Source organism: Stegastes partitus, unplaced genomic scaffold (assembly GCF_000690725.1).
Source record: "Stegastes partitus isolate 25-593 unplaced genomic scaffold, Stegastes_partitus-1.0.2 Scaffold876, whole genome shotgun sequence".
Lineage (NCBI taxonomy): Eukaryota > Metazoa > Chordata > Actinopteri > Pomacentridae > Stegastes > Stegastes partitus.
In genome coordinates, this window is record NW_007578607.1 from 209,910 (window position 1) to 235,861 (window position 25,952).

At 41.9% G+C, this 25,952-nt stretch overlaps 3 protein-coding genes across 6 annotated transcripts in view; 2 read left to right on the top strand and 1 right to left on the bottom strand.

Annotated features, from left to right (window-relative positions):
- The window catches only part of arid5b (AT-rich interaction domain 5B), an 84,463-nt gene extending 74,459 nt beyond the window's left edge, over positions 1-10,004 (top strand). Inside the window, exons 9-10 of the mRNA XM_008293341.1 lie at positions 5,253-5,463; positions 5,687-10,004. Of these exons, the coding sequence (XP_008291563.1) occupies positions 5,253-5,463; positions 5,687-7,678 (2,203 nt within the window). The 3' untranslated portion in view covers positions 7,679-10,004. The remainder of the gene's footprint in view (positions 1-5,252; positions 5,464-5,686) is intronic.
- A 2,992-nt stretch (positions 10,005-12,996) lies between these two features.
- rtkn2 (rhotekin 2) lies at positions 12,997-22,283 on the bottom strand. The gene is made up of 12 exons (XM_008293342.1): positions 22,149-22,283; positions 18,371-18,570; positions 17,981-18,039; positions 17,769-17,822; positions 17,540-17,657; positions 17,133-17,333; positions 16,497-16,591; positions 15,854-15,960; positions 15,082-15,213; positions 14,489-14,657; positions 14,157-14,264; positions 12,997-13,782 (listed from the first exon to the last, which is right to left on the bottom strand). The coding sequence occupies exons 1-12, from the start codon at positions 22,281-22,283 to the stop codon at positions 13,073-13,075; spliced, it is 2,088 nt and encodes a 695-aa protein (XP_008291564.1). The 3' UTR covers positions 12,997-13,072.
- Positions 22,284-24,908: 2,625 nt separating this feature from the next.
- The window catches only part of cep170aa (centrosomal protein 170Aa), a 43,410-nt gene continuing 42,366 nt past the window's right edge, over positions 24,909-25,952 (top strand). For all 4 annotated transcript variants that reach the window (XM_008293347.1, XM_008293348.1, XM_008293349.1 and 1 more), the window contains exon 1: positions 24,909-25,004. The gene's annotated coding sequence lies outside the window, so the exon portion shown is untranslated. The remainder of the gene's footprint in view (positions 25,005-25,952) is intronic.

The window sequence follows — 25,952 nt, forward strand, 5'->3', positions numbered from 1 at the left end:
CTGTTTCTTTCATTATACAGGTCAGCGCCTTTTAACAGCTCCTACATATTTAATCTTCCTGGTTTCCTACGTGATCTCTTGTTACAGAAACATCACATTCCAGTATCTCTGTTCATTTCTGCCTGTTACAGATTTTTAATACCTCACCATGCCTTGGCACTCTAATGTAATTGCACAACGGGGTTGGTATTGGGGTGGGGTGGTGGTGGTGGTGGTGGTGGGGGGGGGGGGGGTGAGTTTTGGAGGGGGGGTATCCATGGCAACAGAGAAGCAATTTAGAATAATTTGCTATTTAAAAACTCTGAGGTTTTTGGGAAACAGCAAGAGAGCGCAGATGAGGGGTTTTCGGATTAAATCATTTCATCTTAAAAGTATGAGATGTTTGCCAGATGTACTGTACACATAGAATGCGAGGGCCTGTGAAATATTCTCCGGCTCAGATCATGCAGATATGTGTTTCTTTTTAAGACAGATGCACGCCTGTTCCAATTTTAGTCGACTAGATGTTTTATTGATTCAGCCTTTATTCATTCCTCCTGGTATCGATGTTCCTCTGAATTCACTAAAGCTGCTCTCCAGATATAAAAATACATTATTAGAAAACCTTGAGTCAGTCCGTACGCCGAGAATTATAATAGAACAGATTTTTTTTTTTTTTTTGGGAGGGGGGGGAGAGAGGAAAGAGAAAAAGGACACGAGATTGTTTTGTAAATTTTATTCCGCCAGCACCGTGCAGCCGTCAGCATCTCTCTGCATTGTCCTTGCTGTTTTAAAGATACATCAAACGTGGCGCATTATGCTTTAGCTTTGCCTTTTTCTAATGCTGTAGCCCAAACACAGTTTTCAATTATTCTGCTCTCTTGTTCCAAAGCGGAGGGTATCATTGGATTGCAGGGAGAGGTGGTGTGGAGGGAGTATCACCTTCACGTCCTCGCTGCTTTTTTCTTTTTTTTCTCCCCCCCTTTTTTTTTTATTCCCAAATCTGAGAGAAGCAGAGGGAGAGACAGCAGCAGTGACAGATTTTAATAAACAGGCACAAATGATTCAGTATTAAGAAATAAAGGAGGAGAGAAAGCAGAGAGAGAGAAGGGGAAGTTGGAATATGAGAACACTGGTTGTGTATTGTCTGTCAGCATTCCTTAACACTATAAACAATGTCTCAACATGTTGTCCGTATCAAAAGCATGGCCAAATTCTTTGTATATCCATTACTCTTCCACTGAATCTGGACTCCAGCTTCAGTGGGAATGCAGCCAAAGAGCTGCATGTTCTTTACACTAAAATAGCAGGCAGCTATTTTAACCTCTGAGAGCTCGACGGTTTCCCCAAGACAAATGCTTCATTGAGCATTCTGTGATAAAAAAGAAACTTTTTTCTGTTGCAGCAATCTAACAAATCACAATATCGAGTGATTTCTTTATGTGTGGAATTTAATCAAAAGGTCCGAGGTTTTCTTTCCCTCGTGGCAATGAGAAATCACAAATTATGGCAGTGATGTGTGACAGGCAATCGACTGTATGAGAATCTATTCAAGTCTACTGAGATTAATAACTAGTTCAGTGTAGCAAATTAAATTAATGGTGTTCTTGCTGAGATTTCAGTCCACTTTAGGGCAGCAAAAGGGAACATACTCTGTATATTATGGGGTATTAATGCTTGAGCTGACTGAAAGACTTGAGTGTTCCTTTATGCAGAATAGTACACATTTATTTTAAACAGTTAGCACTCTTGGCTCACACCTGCTATGGCCAACATTTACTGCAAGCTGCAGCAGCAGCAGCAGCTAATGAGAGCAAACCCCGAGGGAACAGTAGAGGTCATTTTAAATCTGGTATTTTCAGACTTGACAAAGGACTTAAGTTTTTCATACATTCCTGCGCTGCCCTCCTGTTTTAACTGCATGAATGAGGGTCATCTCAAGTGGTTTGGCTTCGAGACAAAAGAGGGGCTTTGAGGCATGAATCCAAAGCAGAGGGACCAGCTACAATGTCTGTTTATCCCTCTGCTGGCATCTTGTCGCTCTCTTTCTCCAGAGCAGTTATTGTTTTCTCATCGCTGTGATGATGCTTAATCACTGCACTTAGATTTGATAAAGATTTGATTTTTATCTGTTTTATTTTATTCTCTTTTCCTCGCAGGCTTGTAAAAAGTAAGTCATTTTCTTTTCTGCAAATCTTTCTACAGCCCCGGGGGCTTGTCCACCAGCTCTTTAAATAGTTTCTTTTCCTTTTTTTTTTTTTTACGCATGAAGCAGCTCTTGTGATCTTAACACAACACCAGCTAAAATTAATTTCAGCACGGATGGGAGGGAAATTGTTGAAATGGAACAGCCCGCAGGCTTTTTCCACTTATTTGGTGACTTAGGCATTTCTTGGATTTGAGCACACTGCTTGTTCCTGTAACACAAAACTCAGATGAGAGCAGCACATTGCTGGTAAAGTCACCTTGTTTTTGCCAAGTTGTCTTTTTTTTGGGAGGCGGAGGTGCTTTTGTGTGTAATCCATTATTTCAAAGGCACAGATCTGCTTAGTAGACAGTAGTGCTTTGATGAATTACACTCGTATTGATCTTCCTCATTCTGAGATCACTCTGATACAATGCATAATACATATAAAGAAATATTTTTTCTGACTTAATTACACGAGGCAGCTTCTATCTCATTGTTTAATCTCTTCTCTGCATATTTTAGTTGCCTGTTATCAACGTGGAAAACGGCTGCTTAAACAAAAGCCAGGTGATAAATTGGCATGAGAGGAAGTTAAGTATTTATTGACCTCATAAAAATGTTGCCTCTCCTGCCTTTATGAAATTCTTTCCTGGAATCTGTCAGTGCCGCATACGCCCCCAAGTGGCTCAGCTGACCAACTGCACCTGGCTGTTTCTCAACTAATGCAGTGACTGCCAAACTGAACCCTTCCCCTGCCTTGGAGGAAATTGCTACTTACACTGGCATTGTATTATGGGTGCTTATTATATCATATTACACGATCATGACTAAGTTATACGTGTACAGCTTGAAATTATTCCAGTCTTTCACGTTCGGGGCTCAATTATTATTTTAATTTGTCACTTTTCACCTTTTTTATTTGTAGAATTAATCAAAAAACGGAGCGAGAGCTTAAGTTAAGTGTAACAAAGCAAATGATTCCGACAATGAAGGGAACTTCCGGAGGCTGATTTTTTTTTTTCTTGGTTTCCTGGCCAACATAAGGTCTTAGACTTTCCATTTGAAACTATTTAAGGCTCCAGTAATTTCCCGGGCTCAGCTCTTACATTATCCCGGCCAGCGACACCCCAGCCCCCCACCCCCTATTGACATTCCATAAAGTTGACCCAGGCCAAGGCAGCCATCTCTTTCCCACAGATCATGCTGATAGTCAACAGTGCGCCCCGGTATATACAGCCCATACGCCACTTTTCCAGCCCTTTGATCTCGAATAGTAACTCTGACATTTGCACATGTTTAACACCCATTTTCAAGCCTGAAGAAATTGCAATTTTATAATGGTGAGACGTTTATTCTGCCTCCCCTTTTTCTGCGCACTAATTATAGAAAGCCTGAGAAGCGCTTCCCTATTTGTAATAAATACCACTGCAGCTATTTTAAAGTTTAAAAGGCTGCATGTTTTAATCTCTGTTTTCTTGGATGCCTCATTGCTTTATTCACAATCTTTTTTGCTCTTCATTAACATGTCATTATTCCCCCTTTCTTTCCCCCCTCTCCCCTCTCTGTTTCTTTGTCCTCTTGCTCTCTTTCCCTCCTCTCTTCTCTTTCACAACCTCTTTGCTCTCCGTCTCTCCAATAAGTCACATTTAATAGTACATTTCCTTTCTTGGCCTGGGGCCTGGTGCCAGACCAGCTGTATGAAATGTAGTTTCACCGCTTTCCCTGCCAGCACTTTTGTTCAGAGGAAAAATAACAAAAAATCCCACAGAGCCTCTTGAACTCTCTGAGGCTTTTTTCTTCCTTTTGAAGAGGAGGCGAAACAGCTCTTGATTCATTGTTTGTTTTACCGCCATGTCCCTTAAAAGGAATAGTGCAACCGTCTCTTGTCGTTACACGAGAAGACCTTATTCTTTCTCATGACTGAGAAAGTCATGTTTCTGTCTGGCTTTCATGGGTTGTTATTGTAAAAAAAAAAAAAAAAAAAAAAAAAAGGAGGGAAAAAAAAGCTGACAGAGGAGCTGGAGAGATTTTCAGAGCAACTTATTGAAGTTTGTAGTGTTGTAGTTTTTCAGTTGTCTTGGTTTCCTCTTCCACTGCGTTTCTTATTTCTGGTCTAGTGCCAATTTCCATTTTCTTTTCGGAGCAATAAAAGTCTAAAAGTTTCCCTCGCTGGTTTCTTCATGTCATTATTTTACACATGGGTATTGTTATGTTATCCAGATCCTAATGTTCCCATTAGTTGTGACATCAGATATGGAAAATTGACTTGGAGTATATTCGGAAGAGGAATAACAGAAGTCGAAAATGGTTAAATGTTTATTCTGCAGAACGTTCCCTGTCACTTAGTATGGACTTAATTAAGTTGGCGCATGTGCAGCTTTCCTGCATTTAATCACACGTGTTAAAAACTGGAGCGTTCAGTTACCATCTGAAAAATGTTATTATGGCAACTCACTTTAAGGGCCTTGTTATTAATTATATCAGTATATTGAATTAGATATTATGTGCTGTGAGGTTCCTTGAAACAATTTGATTTCACTTCTTCTGGATATTTTCCTCCCTTTTTTTTTTTTTTCATTCTCAACCACATTAACTTTAACACACCCACACACACATATTCTCTTCTGTCAAGGTTAAAGTAATACCAAATGTGATCTGTCTCAGCAGGAGATAACTGGTTTTTCACATTCTCGCACACACATACTCTGGCACCCATCTGAGCCTGGATTTCCCCTAACCTAGTTTAATTACAATAGGATTGTTAATGCTTGCCAGGTATTAAAACAAGGAGGTTTTAAAGCGCGGTATTTGATACACTGCATGCTTGTGGCGAAGCTGCCGCTCGCTCTGTTTTTGGTATTACTGAACAAAAATACTTATGTGGTTTGTTGTAGTTTGTGCTAAAAAAGGCAAGGTGGTGTGTTAAAAGATTGCTTCCCCTGCCTCATGTGAAGGAGTTTGTAGTTTTGCTTCTTGTTTATTGAAAAATAGTTTGTTTAGCATAACTAATCAGTAACTGTGTACCTCATAGTTGCAACATGACATAACTTGATCGTACCTGCATTGCCTGCATTCTTTCCTCCAGGCTCCTCCTTCCCTACGAGAGGCACATTAAAGGCGAGCAGGACAAACCCCTCCCGCTGGCCAAACCCAGGAAGCAGGAGGGCGGCCAGGAGAAGGCCTCAGCAGCCAAAGCCAAAGGAGCAGGAGCCAAGAAATTGAAAGGCCCCAACAATCCCAAGCTGGGGAGTAAAAAGGACAGAGGGGAGACGGCGAAAGGCCAAGAACAATCACAGGTCAGTGGCAAACGCTGCCTCATCAGCATTCCGTCTCGCTCTAAATTCAATTTCACTTTTATGCCCCTGTGCCTTCTCTCGCAACGCTCCAGCCTCTGTCTCGAATTCATGTTGTGTTTGAAATCGCCCGAAAAAAATGAGAAAATATAAGAGTGTCTTGTTTTGTTTTGGTTCTTTTTTTTTTTTTATGTTGAGAACCAACTGTCTGTTTTTCTACACGCAGGACTCCAAGGAGAAAGAGGAGAATCACGAGCTGTCGGCAGCCATAAAACACGAGATATCTCTGCAAGACGAACCAATTGTAATAGAGGAGGAAGAGCTGCACGTCACCTTGAAGAAAGAGGAGTCCTTGGCGGTGGAGCAGCCACCTTCACTCTGCCCCAAAGAGCCAGACTGCAGAGCCCCGCACGCTGCTCTACCGCTGCACACGGGGCCCGGTCCCCAGCCCGAATGGAGGCAAATCAGTGAGGCCCTCCAAGTGAAACTCACCTGTGAACAGCAAACTGAAGGGCATTTCATTCCTAAAAATCCTTATCTGCCTCATCGCTGGGATCAGAACAAACCTGCTGGACATGTTGCTCTGCCTGAGCCGATCTCCAGGGTCAAAGACTCCATAGAAAGTCACGGTGGGAGAGTGGGGAAGGTGTTACCCATGTGTAAGCAGGCGGACAGACAATGCATAGACTTGAGCACAGATTCCTACCCGGAGAAAGACGACTATGGGGTCATTAAGAAGGAGTCTAGCCAGGGCCCCGGACAGACGGCTGCCTACTGCAAAGCCAGCCAGGGGGTCATGTCTCCTTTGGCCAAAAAGAAGCTCCTCTCCCAAGTGTGCGAGTCCAACCCTTTCTCCTTTACGTCGCTTTCTCTTCAGCCTCCGCCCCCCACGGCTGCGTCCTCTCTCCCTGTCATATCGGTAGCTGAAAGGGAGAAGGACAAGAGAAAGAGCGAGGAGGAGGTGGCGGGACAGAGGTGTGTGTCAGACAGCATCCCCGAGGTAGCACCCATCTTCAGGCCGTCGGTCATCCAGCACGCCCAGAGCAGCAAGCCTCACCAACAAGCCACCAGCGGCCCGTCAGAGAGGAGCTCCGTCGGGGAGCTTTCAGACACTTACAGCTGCCGGACGAGCCATCACCTTCAGCCTCAAGTCAGCGCGCCGTGGCAGCCCTACCTGCCCCGAATCCACGCCCAGGACAGTGTGGAAAAAACTGGGGAGAAGCTGCTGCAAAGCTCAGCCGCTCAGGCCCGGAGCTACGCAGGTGACTGCTACTCCTCCCCTCACCTCCACAGCCTGTACAGGCAAACTGAGAACTGCCTGAGCCAAGAGAGGATGGCAGGCTATTCCAGCGGAGAGAGGAGAGAGCACTACACGAGGGAGCGCGAAGGCAGCCAGGGCTTTGTTTGTGGCAGCCTGGAGCAAGAGGGCTTGGCCTACAGGTCTCACTACAGTGACAGGACTCAAACACACGGGGAGAGCAGAGAGGCCGACGACGAGCCCAGAGACTTCACAATTTCTAAACCCTCTCTCTCTCAGAGGGTGTCCTCCTTCTCAAAGCCCCCCTTCTGCGGTCTCTCATATCAAATCATGCACCAGAGTTTGGATTCCCACCCTAAAGCGTGCAGAGTTCAGCCTATGACAATCTCTCCTCCCAAACAGAGCCCAGCAGAGTCCTCGCAGCCATATCCCAGCCCCAAAGCTTCGGGTGAATCCACCCTCACCAGCCCCATCCGACCCAGCAAGCGCAGCCTCATGGAGCCCGACAGCGAAGACGTCCCAGAGAGGAAAGTGCGCGTGGTGACGCCGATCCACCCCGCCGGTACAATCCGCCGCAGCGACCCGGAAGAGCTGAAAGCAGCCGAGCCGGCCCACGCCATTCACCTCAACAACCACCTCACGGCCCACGCCGCTCCCCTCTACGCTGGCATGTACCCGCACGGCAGCCTGGTGTCACCGGGGGCTCAGGACGGACTCCAGCAGCACCCGGGTCTGCAGTACCTGAAAAGCCAGTCGGCGGTGTCTCCCCTCGTGCCCCCGTTAGCCTTCCACTCCATGATGCTCCAGAGGCAGCTGCTGGCCGCCAGCCCCAGCCCGCACCACTTCTACCGGCACCCTGGGGGGGCAGCACTGTACGGGGACCTGTTGCACCACCTGTACCCTCTGTCGACCCTCCCGCCACCTCAGCTGTCCTCGGTACACCCCAGCACCAGACTGTGAGAGAGAGAGAAAACAGCTTTGTTTTTTTTTCTCTCCTCCTTCATCCTCAGAAACTCGTTTCAGCTTCTCTTTTGTCTTTCTGTCTCTCTTTCTCGGGGATCGTGGCTCAGTCGAAAACAAAACACTGATTATATAACTTTGGCTGATAACAGACTGATAAATGTGTCAGTCTGACGGACTGAAAATTCCATTTTCTTTTTTTTTTTTTTTTTAATTTGTGTATGCCTTTGTTTATATACTTTGCACTGTTCTTTGTTTGTATCACCACTTACTGTATCTTTTTGTTGTCGTTGTCGTATCCTTATTTGCACAGTGCTCATGTGTATGTGCTCACGAATCAGTTTGCCGCTCTCAGTTACCATGAGTCAGGTTGTTGCTCTGGATGTGTGAAAAGTGGAGGGCAACAGAGAAAAGCCATTTGTTTACTGCGTCTGAGGGCTAAACTTTGTTGCTTAAGAACACTACAAGTAACACGACAACGTAAATGAAATCCTTTATATAACTAGAGGTGCGTTCACCGTCGCAAACAATGTTCAAGAGCTGTTTAGCGCATTATTACTCTTTAAGCAGCCAGTGGTGTTGTATCTGTTTACATGTCTCCACGCTGAACTCTGTCGCCCGTTTGTGCCACAGTTTTAAATCCACCCTCGGAATAGACATTAACACTCACTGCGATGCTGCATAACACGAATAGTTTCATCACGACGTAACATTCAGAGGTGCTGTGTACGACAGATGTACTGTAGACTCACTTTTTACTCAGTTCAGGTTTCTATTCATTACGTATTTGAGTTCAAATACAACACGAGCAGTTGTCATGTTCGATCTGTCGACGAATCATGAATGTTTTTTTTTCTCTTTTTTTTTCTGCTAGGAGTTAATGAAAAGCCGTTTTAATTTTCAGTTTCTAAATTGAAAAGTAATTTGACCCCGAAAACCCTTTGTGATGAGTAGACTGTAGCGGCTTGTTTTTGTCTGTAGGACCAGCATAATGAAGCAGCCGTCTGCTGTGGAATGCTCACCACGGAAGAAGAAAAAAAAAAAAAGAAAGAAAAAAAATCAGCATTTCATCTTTTTGTTCTTGACTTGAAAAGCTCTTTAATTTGGCTTTTTTTTTTTTTTTTTTTTTTTGGTGAACAGACTCTTTTATTCAACACGCTGAAAAGACTCACTGTATGATTTGATAGGAATGTTGTCACTTAGGATATTACTGCTTTGCAAATATCTGTGCCTTTCGCAGTCTTGGATTAGAGTTAGCACTACAGTTGTTAAGGTTTATCTTCTGTAGCAGGGTAGGAATGTCAATATTACTGTCACTCTTTGTCTGAAACGCAGCGCACAGACACTCATACAAAAACGACATGGCACACTTGGCTATCAGACACCAGACTTAATGAGTGTGGCACAAAATAATTTTTTGTTTTTTTTTAAACATTTAAACGGTTATAATGGTTAGCGTTTTTGTGCTTAAATGATTCTATTCACCTGAGCTTAACTGTGTCAGCCAGTCAATTATACAAGAGCCTGCAAGATTTACTGATACTGACACAAGTCTGGTGTCTGTCATCCGCAGGGCATGTGTGCTCTCTGTGTTTTCTAGCAGTGATGAAAAGGTATCAGACTTCATAAAGTATGCCTACCATGCTCCGTAGCCTGAGGTGCAAAGACAACACCTGCGCTGGCTTTTACAACCACTATAATTGCAATCCAGGATAGTCGAAATACACAGTGAACATGTCTGGTGTTTCAAAAGAAGAAGAAGAAGAAGAAAAAAAAAGCTGTTTGTAAAGTTTTACTGAATACTTAAAGACATTCATTTCTGATTAAGTACTGTACATTGCTGTGTGTAGGTAAAACTGGCATTAGTGCTGGCTCCTGTACAGAACATACATGCGGGATCAATTCATGGCAACGCCTCTCTCTCGTCTTATTTTCTGTGTAAATAGCACTGTAGATAGTACTGCGTGGTTGTTATCATATAAACTGTTATAATCTGTAAATAGTATTCAAAAAAACAAACAAACAAAAAAAAAACAGTATAAAAGTTGGTTACACAATCTAGCTGTGTCCTTGTTTGCTCTGTTTCAAGGTCACCGTGATCACGTTAGATTCAAACACTACAATTTAAGAATTAGGATACTCTTTTTCTTTGTTGTCGTTTCACTTTTATTTCCCATGTTGTTTCCATTAATGTGCATCCTGAAAGTGTTTTTGATACAGTAGCCATCTGTTTACCAATCACCCAGCTGGCGAGCAAGACAAAAAAATAAAGACATTTTGTATGATATGACCTCCTGTATATTTAATTAAAATATTTTACTATCTACGCACGCTTCCTCGGTTGTGTTTTTTAACTGAACTGCAGATGAATAGCGAGGGTTGGAAAAAAAGAAAAAAAAAAACAACTGACATTTAACGCCAGTGTGCTAACGTCAATGTAATGTTCTTTTTTTTCCTGAGTAAATGCAGTGTGAATGGGGTTTTATTATTGTAATACCATTATCTGGCTATGAGATTCTATCCGCCTTAATCTTCACAACAGGCTACTTCTGGGCTCAAAGCCAGAGAAGCCTCTCCAGCATTTGCTGCAGTAGAGAAATGTGCCAGTGTATGTATCTCTATGGGATGTGTGTTGGGCTGCAATAAAAGCTATGCTTTGACTTTTATTGCCACCCCCTGGTAAACCTTTAACATGAAAAATATTCAGTAATACTTCCAAGCTCAGCAAAAATAAAGCAGCCTCACCAGGGTAGAATGTAGGCCGTTTTATTGCAGATCAGCAATAATAAAAAATACAGTTAACTTCCAAGACAACAGAGAGTGAGGAGAAAATTGCACCTTTCGAGAATCAAAAATAACTACGTTTGTACATGGCACTATACACAAATTATACTGCGCTAGGACAAGATTCATGTACGGCTACCTACTAGTACATAAAGAACACAGTGGCAGTGAACATCTAAATACATAATTAATACGACAGAAGCAACATCAAGACGGCAGTACACTATAAAAAATAAAAGTTACAGAACATTTTAATCCAAAACTACATTGCTGCAACAGTTTATTTATTGCTTGTCAACTATTAAATCATTTGCTAGTTAATTTGATCATTGATTAATCTGTAATTGTATTTAAAGTAAGTACATTCTTATTTCCAGCTTCTTAAATGTGAATATTTTCTGATTTCTTTTCTCTTCTAATCAAGGAAACAATGAACAAAATAATCAACAATGAAAACAATCAGTCATTCGTACCCTTATTTGTCACGTGTAATACAGAAAAGAAGACATATTTTAAAAAGCGCTTTATAAAAAGGAATGTAAATGTGAGAAAGTGATCATTTTCAGCTTTTACTTATTCATAGAGCAGCTGTATTTTATTCTTATTATACCATTTACTGTCCACGGTCCACAGAGGCCACCTTTCCCGTATGCTTGTATTGAAATAAATTCACCAGGGCTACACAGTTAATTGTCCAAATAATGTAGAAATGCTGGCTTTCACAGTTCCTTCCAGTAATGCTGACATGCATTTCTCTAGCACGCTTAGTCTCCCTGAAAACGACCAGGAATTTAATAGAGAAAGTGCAATATAATTACTGTGATAATCATACGGCCCGAGACGTAACCACATCATCAGTAAAAACTAATGCTGCGGGGTTGTAGCCTCGAACCTTTCCCTTGTTTCTGCAGGTAGAGTCTCTACAGCACAAGATCAAAGTGACTAAAACATCAGCAACACACACCGAGCACAAGAAACATTTGACACACTGCTAATATTGAGCTGCATCCCCTTTTGTACAATCCATTCTCTTCCTTTCTCTCTTTCCAGGCTTAAACTAAATCCCCCTGTAATCCACCTCCCCCCCAAATCTACATCTCCCCCTCTAAATTAAACAGAATTTGGAGGGTGAGATATAAAAAAAAAAAAGTGACTGTAGCCTTCACCATACTTCTTCATCTGGGCAGGCAATTTCAGAGCAAGTAGCCAAACCTAATGTTTTGTACACTGTGTGTAATTATAAAGACCATTCTTCAACACCATATCGTTAAGTGGCTGAAATATTTAGTGGCTGGCAGTACTGGATATGTTCAAAACACATACACAAGGGCATTCATTATTTTAGCCACTCAAAAGGCTCATTCATTCAATTATGTTCATAGCATTTATTGGCTGCTCTGTTAAATTATGTTGGACATACTGTGTAGCCACTGAAAACCAAGGTCACTCCATTATTAAGACCTCTGGGGGAATGGAGAAGTCACATTAGTGCCTGCAATTGCTCCTAAAAAACGCGTTCCTTTAAAATCAGCTATAGTGGTCATAAAGTCGTCACAGTAAGTAGAATAAGTCAATCGTTCCAACAGGAATGACTCATCCACAGTTGGCCAATGGATCAATTCCAATTTGAGTGCTTTTGCAAAGGCTCTTTCTTCAGTCCATGTTCCAGTGGCAGAGCTGAGAAATAAGCCTTTCCATTTTAGTGGGATTGATGATGGTGGTGCTCAAGCCAGCATACAGCTTTCAATTTCATCTATGGGTTAGCTGCACATGAGAAAGTGTATAAATGGAAAGTGGAGCAGGACACGTATCAATACAGTATTGATATTGTGATAAGAGGTGCCAACTGGAATTTGGGTTGTCATGATTAACACTGTGAGGATCTTTTTGTAAGATCATCACCCACCCATCCTTTAGGTTATAACGAGTCTGACGCTTTGGAATTGTGCTTACAGTGTATGATGTGTTTGTACAGATAGCTTTGTTTGGCATAAAGACTGAAAGCAGGAGGGAACACCCAGCCTGGCTCCATCCAAAAGCAACAAAATCTGCTAGCACCTCTACAACTCACCAATTAACATGTAGCTACAAAAAATGAAGTGTAAAAACATCTATTAGTAGTTTTTTTTTTATGCAATTTGTGCTGAAGTGGTGACTGTTTGGAGTCTTGTCATGACAGGAGAAGCACAATCCTCCTTTTGCATTTAGGTTTTTGGATTTAAAAAGTTAATTAGGTTAATTAATGAGGTTTATATGTGCCATAGGTGGAATTTGTTACCTTTGGATTGAATTAGACTCACCATTTCCTTCTTTCTAAGCTTTATTCTAATCTAACTGTCCTTGCTCTATCTTTATATGGGATTGTATTTTTCATCTGCTTGAAAGCAGGTAAGCTTAGTCCCCAGAATGGTAATGTATCCCTTCAAATACTGTCGGACCACACCGACAGTCAAATACCATCCCACATGAAGAGGAGCTTTCAGTCCTATTGAGGTAAAGTCAAATACAGTGTGATATGTGATTTTATCAGTCGAAAAGTTCAAACTGTTATTTGTATTAGTGGTAAAGCAGGATTAATTAGGTAAACATAGATTTGCTCTGAGGTTGAGGTTACAACGCTTTAAGGTTCATCCTCTCTCTGAAAGACTTCCTCAGCTTGCTTCGTGCTGCAGGAACCGGACCAGGACCGTTACTGGCTCTGATGAAACCGTGATCAGCTGTGGCCTCGGGGGTCTGGGTGAGGTGCTTCTGGTAGTCCAGCTGCTGGAGAGGGGGCTGAGGCTGACCCTGCGGGTGCACATCCAGGACGCCCAGCGGAGCGTTTTTTCTGCTGAGAGCTGCGGCTCCTCCGGTGTTGTTCCACTGGAGCTGCTGGATGATGGCAGAAAACTTGGCATCCAGGGACGGTCGGCCTGTTTTGGACCTTGCAGTGGGACGGGAAGCACAAGCACCGGAGTTCTCCTTCTCCTGGTTTGAGGGAAGAGGCTGATGAAGAAGAGAAGGAGGGAGGGGAGGCCTGGCTGGACGGGTGGGAGGAGCATAAGGCTCCCTGTCAGATGGAGGGGGTGGAGCTCGCCGCTTCTTGCTGCTGTTGGGTGTAGAGCTGCTGTTGGGTTTGGGGCTTGAACAAGGGGTGGAAGTTTTGCTCTGGGACAGAATACTCTTCTGCACTACCACTGAGTGGGACCCATCAAACAGAGTGGACCAGTTAGGTGCCTCCTTCTCCTCCTCGTGGCCAATAAGGAAGCGGCCATCTGTCTCCTCAATTTTATTGTGGATAATATCTGTGATGCCCTCAAACTTGCTTGGTGAATTTATACCTGCAAGTAAAATAAAATAAACTGACATGAAGTGAAATAGACGAGGAAACATTGCGGTTGTGTGTTCGCTGTTTGATGTACTATTAAAATACAGACAGTATATCATAACAGCATAAAGGACACATAAACATGCACCAGCCAATATTCGGATTTGCATGTAAAAAGATGTTCTTTACATTCAACATCACTGAAATGAAAACTTAGGTGTGGTTAATAAATTTAAGCTTCTCGTTTGTTGAAACATTTGAATTATATCTTCTTTAAATACACACATACATGCAAATGCTGGGCAACGTGTAAAACATCAAAGAGTCAGCAAATTATCAAGCCTCGTCTAACTCACTTCAGCCACTCATTCCAATTACTCTACTCACTGAGGTCGTTGTAAACAGAGTCAGCCTGCTTGGTGAGGAAGAGTGATGGTTTCCGTGGTGACGCGACCTCGATCTTCATTAGCTGGTCGCAGCAGTGCAGCCACTGGCCTGGTCATAAACAAGGATAGACGTGAGACACACTGATAAAGGTTATACTATCTGCTCTGGCTAAAAGCAGTTTAGTTAAATATATGCGCAGCCACTTCTCTTGTCCAGACTGATTTACGAACTCCACAAACACACAAAACCTTTTACAGAAACATTCAAGGATTTATTTATTTTTTTTATATACAACACTTTGTGCTGCAAGTTTAACACCAAAACACGCTCACCCTGATCATAGAGGTGCTGGTGGAGGGCGTCGAGCCAGTCCTCCAGCTCGTCCCTGGTGTCTGTGGTGAAGACGCTGGTCTCAGATCCCTCTGGTGAAGGGTTGATGATGGACATACTCCTGGATTTGTGACCTCCTGACTCTTTCTCCATCACTCGGATGCGGGTGTCCTGCAGAAGCAAGAAAAATAAGTTACGATAGGCTGAAAATGTCAGAGCTTTATGTGCGATACTGCACTAAGAAGCACATTATTGATATTGCAGAAAAACTCTAATTCAGCAGCAAAATGTCAAAGACGCAAGCAGGATCTCGGTGAGTAATGTGGCATTTATTATTGTGGTTAGTCTGCAAACTCTAAGAAAATAGCTGCACTGAGATTTAAATCAATAATATTGAATCTGATGTTTACACAATTTAAAAAATCCCTCTAACCAGACGGCACAATTACAGCAAAAACAGACAAAAACAGAAATGCCAGAGTAACTTCTTCCACTGCAATTACTTAACAGAGCAAAATAGTTAGATATTAATTTGATTCCCAACCTCAGCAGAGTAACTGAACTGTTCATTTTATTTTTTACTATTTGCTCTTACCTTATTAATGGCTACTTTCAGAGTTGGCTGAACTTTAGCGTCAATTTCTTCTGGGGTGAAGTAACAGGACAAAAGGCCAGCACTCAGCACACAGTAAAGCCTGCAGCAGCGGTTCATCCCCTCCATGCTTTGCTGAAAATCACCAGAATAATAAAAAAAACAATCAGTCTAAACCAGATCATTTCATCTTAAATCATCACTTTTTTAGAGCAATTTCTACTCTGATTTCTCAGAAAATTTTACAGCATAAAATCTAGACATTTATAAAGATAGCTGTGAAATTTTAGCTCGATACATCAAACACTATTGGAGATTTTTATAAAAAAAATACTTTTTAAAACTGCCCATCCGCCCACTTTCAGCAAGTCAATATTATAAAGTCTTTTTGATATTTCAACTCAAACCATATTTCAGAGACTATTTGATCTACTTGTCCAATTTTGAACATTCTGCATCAATGTCATGGTGAGAAATAACTGTGAAAATTTCAGGCTTTTATCTTTAATAGTTCCCGGGTTATTGTCATTCAAACACAGCCTTGATGAAAGTGGGTTGACAGGCAATTTTTAAAAAATTATCTCAGTAAGTACTTCATATTGGAGTTTAAAATTCCACAGATACCATTTTAAATATCCATAGTTTATGATAAAGTTTCAAACAAATCGGAAACAGTTGTGCAGAAAGCCCCTGATCATTATTTGAGATCGAATAACCCAACTGGGAATCAGCTATGGAGCTCAGGCTACTAACACAACAGCAGCTGTCAACACACCTTCTGGTTCAGGTAGCCAGTCATCATGGTCTGTGTCATGCAGACAGGCTGGGCCACCAACCGGCAGCAGAGGTTACCGTAGAGTGGGAGCCAAGATGACCACTCGGCTGCAACAATGAAGAAAAAAAACAAAACAAAACAAACATATAGATGTATACATTCATTAATCTTAATACAAAACTGTATGCTTTATGTACAAATAAAAGTTAAGAATCATTCCAGTCTTGAAAAGAAAACAAATTAAACATTTTATTGCAAATGCTATAGCACTGTCATTACCTGTTCCTGTAATATAAGCTTCCTGTCATACCAGTAATTAAAAAAAATATATATAATATGTCCTGCAGACCTGAAGGGTAACTGCCACGGTGCAAACTCATACTAAGAGTTTTCTGTAAGATTAAGATTGGATAAAAAATACCTGCTTGAACACCAACTTTCTTATCCATTTAATCACTCACGCAGCGGAAGAAAAGTAATCCAAGCTTAACTCCAATTATAGGTTATTTTGTTTAATTTTAGGTTTTAGTCTAATGGTGTAAAAATATTGTATCATTACCATAGTACTGAATCATATCAGCAGCCACAAAGCATAATCCCTTTATATCCGCAGATATTAAATTTCTGTGGCTTTGCTTCTTACCGTCTTGGAGGACAATGAGGGAGTGAGACTGAAAGCTGCCTTCAGCCTCGGGCAGACACAGTGTCGTGTAGGCCAGCAGGCTGTATTTGGCTCCGCTGGTGCAGGTAGACACACAAACGCAGAATTAGCATTCTTCTAGTATGCTGCACGGACTTATTTCCATTCCCTTGCCTAACCATAGAAGATATAAACTCGACTCCAGCCCTAAAATATGCACATAACCGAATGAGTCCCATGTTTCTCCTACCACTTAACAGGTGGTACGTATCACTTACACATGTTCGGCTCAGAGTCTAACTTGATGCTCGGAATGCCGTTCCTCTTTGATGCTAATAAATTGCAGGTGGGAACATTAAAAGCATGCACTTTACAATAAAACAGCTCTATTTATTGGCACAAAAAAAATCTATGAATGTCTGAAGGCTAAGCATATCAGTATTCATAACCCCCAAATATTGGTTTAATCCTTGTTTCAATACACATTCACTGTGATTTGTTTACAGAACCATTACAAAGCCTGCAGCTACACCCCTTCTTCCAGTAACAAGTCTAATCGAGTTAGTTCCCAACTGAAAAAACCCTTACATGGAGAGCCAAGAGCCTATAAAGGATTTTATGAGATACCACAAGACATACGAGGGTACTGGGTTGTGCTGCAGGAAGGTGTCGGGGTCTGGAGTGTCCAGCAGGGAGCAGAGCTTCTTCCCGCTGCTCTTTCCGAAGGAGCTGCGGAACTTCTTGGCCAGTTTCTTTGGCGTGTTTACCAAAGTGAGCTCTTCCTCCAGGGCGCAGCTCCACAGCTCCACCTTCAGCTCAAACTGTGGAACTGCTTCTTTGCTGTGAGAGAGGGCAAGAATTTCAATTAGAGCACAAACATTAAAATGTATGTGAAGTATGTTAGCTCAAGATTAACGAAAAACTAAAAACAAAACTGGTATAGCCATAGATGAGTCAGTGCATATATGTAAAAAATCTAATACGTACTGTGCTATTGATATAATAGTGTGATTTTACAGTCATAGACTTGTGTAAAAGATACTTACAAGATGGTGATTCCCTCAAAGCAGATGTCAGTGACTGATCTGTCCACCACCACCATATCGGTGTCAAACACCTCTGAGCCCATCTGCATCACACAGAACACCGCCACCCGACGAGAGCCTGACAAAGAATGTACAGAATAAAGCATTAGTGCAGCAAGTAACTGCAAAATAACATGACAAAAAGCTAAACAGATGGCATGAATTATAGTCAAAACTAAGGCAAACGTACTTCCTCTGTTATTAAAGTGGTCAGAATCCCTCCACATCAAAGGAATGCGCAGCCCTACATGAGCAGATAGGGGGAAAGTTAATCAACAGCACTCTTAACTTTAACAGCTCATTTTTTTGAAACTACATTAACTCAACTTTGTGCTACATACAACATATTGGTTTAAAGGTGTCCAGGGTGAATGTAATTGGAAAAAGGTGGAACAATCTTACCAGACATTGCAATTGTCCCACTACAGGGAAAACGGCCTTCTGAAGCTGGATCTGAAATTCTGTAATAAAATGTTGTATTTATCATTAAAACTGATCACAATACTGAATAAATAGATTGAAATCAAAGGAAAAAAAATCGGTATTTTAGATCTAAAACAATCTTTCTCAAACCCACTCTATTCAGTGTTAACTAGTCAGTTCATTTTTAATTATTTCACTTTCTCTCCAAAACTTACATTCTTCATCAAAGTCGAGATTTGTAATATATTACAATCTGATCTGTGACTATGTTGTAATGATTTATACTGACTCTGAAGACGAGGTATGGAAACTGTACAACTTTTACATGACCTTTCCCACACTGTAGAACACTGTAAGCCCCCTCCTTACCCTCTGACTGCTCCCATCATGTCCTGCTCCTCTTTCTTCTTCTGCAGCTGCGTGAGATAAGCCTTGATTCTGGCGTTGCAGGTCAACAGGTTCTTGGAGGCATTGAGAACCTGCTCTCTCTTACTGCAAGCCAGCAGCAGCTTGTAGGCTCCCTCTCGCATTCGTATCTCAAAGTCAAGCTTCTCTTGTATGTTGGTGCTCTTATTGGACAGATCACACAGAAGAAATTTCACATTGATCAAATTATTCCATCACCAGTCTGGCAGCTTGCTGTGATGTTTTCAGTTGGGTTAGTTTGTCAAACAGTATAACAGAACGAGACAAGCTGGACTTGAGTGGAGTTAAAGTGAAGTTGCCCTTGAATGCTGGTTTTGGCAAGAAAAAACTCCCTTGCAGTCTTTTTTGGCAAACTGTCGATGCCAATAAAAATATATGCACATATTTTTCCACCTAATTGCTGAGAACATCAGGTCTCTCCTGTAGCAGAATTAACATATTATTGTGCTTGTTTTTATAGTCATGACCCACTGGCATATGCTGATTGCATATTTTGGAAAAGAGGAAAGACTGACGAATGACAGTGTCTTTCTGGCATAAACAGAATTAAAGTTTTCTGAGTTCAGTGTGCATGAAAGATATAAAACAAGGCGGAACAGTTAATCAAAATGTTAACAAAATCACAGTATGGCCAAGTGCACTGTGGTGCTATGGGCATGCTTTGGCCTACAAATCACATTTTTCAGATGTAAAGAAACATGCAGAATGCAGCAAAAATCATCTCATCATTATTATATTTGTTTTAGTAAAAAATAAATGATAACTTATACTGAAATATCTGCCAAGATAATTGCAATATATTTAGCATATTGCTCATTCAGCCCTATTATTAAACAACATAATATCACAAGGCTGTCAGGAAATGTGATCATCAAGCAGCGCTGGCAGCTACCACCACAAGATGGTACCATCATAATTAATCTGGAAGTGATACGCTAATTAAAAATGTTAGATTTGTGGCAGTGAAGCCACATTTTTCACTCACTCAAGAGCAACTTCTTTTTTGGTGAAATGATGCATGCAGAATGAGGTGAGGTGGTTTCATAATGACCAACATACATGCTTTATGGGAGTATAATTAGATCAAGTAGATGATCTTAAGCAGATTGTAAGCAGAATGGAAATATATGGATGGTGTGTTAAAAGCATGAGAAAAACTGCAGGCTAAAATCTATCACTGTAGTTCTAGCCAATGTATTTGTGGCCTAAATGGAGTATGATGATGTCTGATGTAATCAGGCCTAAAGTCATATTATTCCAGAGCGGCAACGATTTGATTGATTAGTTGTCAAGTATTAAATTAATCAACAACTATTGGACAAAACAAGACATCTGAGGACGTCATGTTGTTAGTTGTAAAGGCCCAGTCTGTCCTCACTCCATAGGCACCCAGCAGGGGTGAATTGATGCCTTATGATTGTCGGTGAAATAGTGTAGATGTATTTTGTCACTGGGGTCACAGGTATTGTTTATTGAGTCAAATGTATGTTGGGGGCGTGGCTTTGCATGAACCTCTATTTAGGTGAGTGCAGTGCACGTGCGGTGGCACGTAGTGGGATGACGACACACGCCAACTTGGAGGTTTCCCGGAGTTACCTGGCTGCGGAGTATGGATTTTTGCTTGTTGGAACTTCTTGGAATAACTAAAGGTGTTGGAACAGGAGGACGGACCGCTTCGCGGAGTTGCCGAGGACCGGAGCCGTCATTCAACGGAGGGCTGATGCGCAGAGCCGTGAGTTGGTCCAGCTGTTGATGGCATCGGCCACCTGCCACGAGTACTGTGGCGTGCATTTGTTTGCGGCCTTGCAGAGCCGTGCAGGTGGTGGCTGAACTATATGAAGCCGGACGGGCCATGAGCTGTTTGCTGAACTTAAAGAACTGTTTTTCAGCCGTGTCGTTTTGCTATGTTGTGTCTGGGGATGGAGGAGGACTATCGGTCGGCCTCGAAGAAATTCTGGCAAACCGTCCGGCGCCTCAGGAAGGGAAAGCAGCTCTCCACCAACACTGTTTACAGTGCAGGTGGGGACCTCCTGACCTCAACTGGGGAGGTCGTTGGGCGGTGGAAGGAATACTTCGAGGGTCTCCTCAATCCCGCCGTCACGTCTTCAGAAGAGGAAGCAGAGACTGTGGACTCAGAGGCGGACTCATCCATCACCCGGGCGGAAGTCACGAAGGTGGTTAGAAAGCTCCTCGGTGGCAGAGCTCCGGGGGTGGATGAGATCCGTCCTGAATACCTCAAGTCTCTGGATGTTGTGGGACTGTCCTGGTTGACACGTCTCTGCAACATCGCGTGGCGGTCGGGGACAGTGCCTCTGGATTGGCAGACCGGGTCTGAGTAAAGTGTGTAAAGTAAAAGGCTGTGCTCTGAGCCAAAACAAATGTATAACAGTGTCTGATTTTCACCCCTGCTGAGGCATAGATCCGCCCGTCTCCTTTATATAGAGCGTTGTGACACTGTCACCTCGGAATTAATAGGTGAACTGTTACAAGCTAATCAATTATTTTAACAAAATATCAACAGCTTAATCAATGATGAAAACAACTTTAATTTGTCAGTGTTGTGCCAAAAAGCGATCGCCTTCCAAAAACATATTGTAATGCAGTTTAGAGCTGCTTTGATGTGGGTTAAGCAGTCACATTAGGTAAATTCACATAACTCTACGCCTGTGGTGATAGCAGAGGTGTGTCTTTGTGAAATTTTAATGTGTATTGTAACTGAATAATTGCGGCCAAAGATATGTTTGCAGTTTATAGTGTAATCGGACATGGCATTTAATCATCTAGGCAATGCTATAGTATTGCTGCTGATGTGTAGTCTGTATGTGTTGGGAATGTCTAATATTCAGATGGATTTTATACATGAAAGACGGTGATCTGTTTTGCACATATTCTATGAGCTATAACCTTTGAAATACACCTTTATTAATAGAATCAAGCCATTTTTACGCAGTAATAACATTACAGCCACAATGTAGGTTGAAATGTAAGCAGGTGGAAAATTGTATAAGAGTTAAATTGGTCCTTTGAAGCTGTATTAACGAGTAAAAACAACTGGATTGGTTATAATGCAGGCCTCCGAACAGCTAAAATAATGCAGATAGATGAGGAATCAGGTTTTGGCACAACCTCAATCCAATTTAAAACATCATCTTTTCAGTCTGGTATGAAAAAGGGGTCATCTTGGTGGGTGATAAATCGGATGCACACAGTTGGTTTTTTTTTCTGGCATCCAGACATCATCATTCTCCACATTACAAACTACAATATGCACCTGTAGCTTCTTAGAAATCTGTCGTATGTACAACAAATTCATATCCTCTACTATCTGCAGGGTGTCATTCAGGAGACTGGGGCATCGTTTCATGCTTTTGGCCTGAAAGGACATTAGTTTGAGGGCCGTTAGAGCAACATTCAACAAAGCAGAGGGAACACGGAGCGAATAACAATTGAAACGGCAACTCCCCTGTTGGGTAGCTAGCTTTGTCCCCCCCAAAAAACTGAAAGCCAGCTTGTGAATGAAATATCGAGAAGGAAGTTAGAAGATTTAAGTCATTTGAGCACAACCTATCGAACAAGCTAATGTTAGTATAGTAGCTGTGTAAACTGAAAGTAACCGTGTATTAGCGTGTCACGTTACTGCACTTTGCACCCCCGCAAGCGTCAACCGACCTGTCATTACGGTTAAAACATGCAACACCGCTCCGTGTCTCGTTTCTCATACCTCCGTTTGTAGGAACAGCGTACTCTGTCGTATTTTCTTCCGTTTAATCTCCATAGCCACCGCGGAACCGGCTGATAGCAGCGACCTGCAGCTCCCGTTTCGCCTGGAAGTTTGAACGTCCCGCTGGTCGTCCATGTTGTCCGTCCATTCGCTGACAACAGCAGCCAGGAGCTGCGCATTCCTGCTCCAACATCGAACGCCCCTCCAACGGACAGGGGTGGCTCGATTTGTGTTAGCTCATCTACCGGAATGAAAGCAATATCGCGTAAACATTGGTTAAAATCGTTAAAATTGTCAGAAATATTTAAACTACTTTGTTGTAAATTTAACAATGTAACATGAAATTACATTTAATCCATTCACATTGTCTATTGGTAAACTTTGATTCATTTTAGTAGGTTTTTAAGGAGCATTAATGCTTATAGCTAAAATTGAAGCAAATGCCGATTTCTAAGCCACTATTCTGAAAGGCACTTTTTGAAGCATAAAATTATAAAAGATCACAGGGCCCTACGCGGATTACTTTTACAAAATAAATACGAAACAAACGCTCCGCCTTCCCCGCCGGCACTTTCACATACTTAAAACCGAGTGCCTTTACGTCCACTGGGAGGGAGCGTCATTGCGTCAGCGTGTCAGACAAAACAGGAGGTTTTTGAATTTTTTTGGACGTTAAAATTTATATCATGTTATCAGTTTTTGTTTTAGTGGATACACACATTTAAAAACTATAATTTAAAAATGTTTAAACTTTTAATTAGTGGTTGGCCGTATGTAAAGCTCATTTAGAAAAATATAATTCCCACGTCTATTGCATGGTGCTTCCCTGAAGGCTCGCCTCATCTGCAGCAAAACAAACAAATCAGTGACAAAATTAGTGACAAATGCACTAATTACATCTTTTACGATGTGAATAGTTTTTTAAAGCTTCTACATGATGCGGTGCGAATGTCATTAACGTGTATAATTAAATGTCGTTTTAAAAAAAAAAAAAATCAATGCATGCTTAAGTGAAATATCCCTATTTAACTTTATCCTTTACAGTTGTTTGGTTCAGTCTATGTTTGGTTCCAGGGCATCCTCGTTCATTTGAACCGCAGCAGGTCTTGCCTTCACTTCCAGCGCACCGCCAGCTGCGCAGCCCAGGTGGTGGTTCAGTAACAAAAGACCCCGGAACGTGAAGCAGTGAGTCCAGGAAACCCGCCCACCCGGTTCTGGCTGACAGCATTTCTGGCTGAGTTGGAAGCATCCACGTTTGGAAGTGTAGACGCAGGCGCTGCTGAGGATGGACGGAGTCAAGCTGGACAGAGACAGACCGCACACACAGGAATTCAAGATGTTCACTTTCAAAATTAAAAGGTTTGTTTTGGAAAAGCAGATGAGATCCATAAGGAGTATAATCCTCTGAGTCAGTCTGCGCACACTGATGTCATCTACTTTACCATCTGTTGGGCAATTTACAACTTCTATACTATAATCCATATGTTACTACAGGTTGGACATCCTAAATTGGCAAACAGGCCACGATTGCACCTGCAACTGATTCAGGAAATGATTCAAAAGTTTTAATTTGTCACATACAGTATGGGCAGTGAAGTGCAAAGTCCACAGGACTATGCAATAACAACAAGATATGATATGAAAAAAACACATTCTTCAAAAATAGACAAAAAAAATAGTTATACATATTGAGGAATAAAGTGATTGTGAAACTACAGTGTAGATTGTGGAAGAGTCATGTGCATATGTGTGCATGCATCTATTTGTTATACACACATTTAAAATGTGCCAGTAATTTAACACCAACAATCTACATGATCAGGTTAAATGAAAACCTTATCAATTTTTCTTTAGTTTTTGTCTCTTGCTTCTGAGAAAATCCACACTTTGACCCACATACTTGTCCAGATTAGCATACTACAGATTTACTTTTTCATAAATTAAAACAGTTTTTATTATTCAAACAAGTCAAAAATCAATTCTTTTTTCTTTTTGGGGTTAACTTTAGGACTTTTCTTGCTAATCTTTAAATATTTTTCTGGTGGGAAGTAATAATAAAAAATGGTGGTTTTGACATATGTTGATATATTATTTGGATAGTACAAAATTATTATTTTTTTTAAATTTAAGAACATACATATACAAACTTTTAAAAACTGTTTATATGTGAGTCTTACCAAGGGTTATGCATAGCCGTCAATTTTGTATGGATCAAAACACTTGTGAGGTCATTAGGGAGGATGACCCCATTTGAGGTTTTAATCTTAGTTTTATATTAACAAAGTTGTATTCTGGTATTATTGAGGTACCTGCTAAATTTGTTCACTTAAGCATACTTCATGTGAACATACATCGATATTGAAATATTTATATTTTAAAAGAATTGCTCCTAAGGGGGGGCATCTTGCCCTGGGTTTCCCTACTTACTGTACTGATCTCTGCAACACTGCATAATACATGACAAAGAATAACTTGTTTGTTTTGATTTTTCTTTTTTTTAATTCAGTGGTTCATCAGTGGAAAATAAGTGTTTCATTTGGTGTCAAAAAAATGTAAATAAAACTGTGCGCATGTGCGTATGGTTGCCTGGATACACACCCTGTCACTTCCTCTCAGCGTCGCCTCTGGTTTTATTTTGGAGGAGGAGGGAGGGATGCGCTGTGGGTGTCTGCGCAGCTTTGACCTCCTCTCTCAGGATGTCGCTCCGCTCGCCGCTATTTTGCGGGGAGTAGCTTATTGCTGAGCAACGGAGGGAGAGCAGGCCACCGCACAGAGCCAGACTGAGCTGCAGCAACGGCAGGGCTGGGCTCCACACACACACACACACGCACGCCTTCTAACAGCAGAGAGGACCGGGTAAGTGAGGAGCACACTTCACTTTTATCCGATATGTAGCCGGGGTTTTTTTTTAAGCTAGGTGGTCGACCGTTACTCACGTGAAGTTTGAGGGGAAAAACACAGAAAGAGTCGGTTTTCAGCTTTTCTGCTGCACGTCCACTGATGCCAGGGGTTTTCCAGTGTTGATATAAAAACACCCAGAGGTGACACGGTTATATTTACGAGCTATTTATTTGAAAAGCTGTTTTTAAATTGGAGTGTAAAATTTCCCCCGGCTGTAGCGGCTAAACGGGCTTTGCTGTGACTCCCGGTCGGCTAACTGGACGGCTACTATTGTGAGCAGCAGCAGCAGCAGCATGACAAGCCTGCCCTGCTCCACCTTTTGTAAAGCGACACAGCCTCGCCACTTTGCTGCCTCTGTGAAAAACATTTGTCCTCTTACTGCTTCCATTCAGGTCAATGCTTCACTATTGACCTGTTTTTTTCCTATTAGTTGCATCCTCCTGTAGCCGCTCGGAGGCTATCGAGACAAGATGCACATCAATGAAGGTCGCTCACGTTGGCCGCTTTGTTTATCTTAATGGAAACATGCTAGCTCAGGGGTCTCATTTGAGTCTGGAAATGATCTGAGGCGTTGATTTTTTTTTTTTAATCAGTATGTATTTCCCTGTGTGATGCATCTGCAGAGGGTTTTCCCGATTCGGACCCCCTCCTCCTCCTCTTCTTCTGTGTGGAGGCTTTGTTTTCGTGGGGCAGATGTAGCTGGCCTGCATGCATCCGCTCTCTTTGTGTTTGAGTTTGATTTTTTGCCATCATCATCACATTAGATATGAAACTTTGGGGGAAAAGCTAAAGATCCGTTACAAATACACTAAGATAAATTTAGATCTAGTACTGTCTTTTAAGCCTTTATTGAAGAATGAAGCTTGGGCAATGCTGCTAGTGTCCAAAATGTGCATTTGCGTA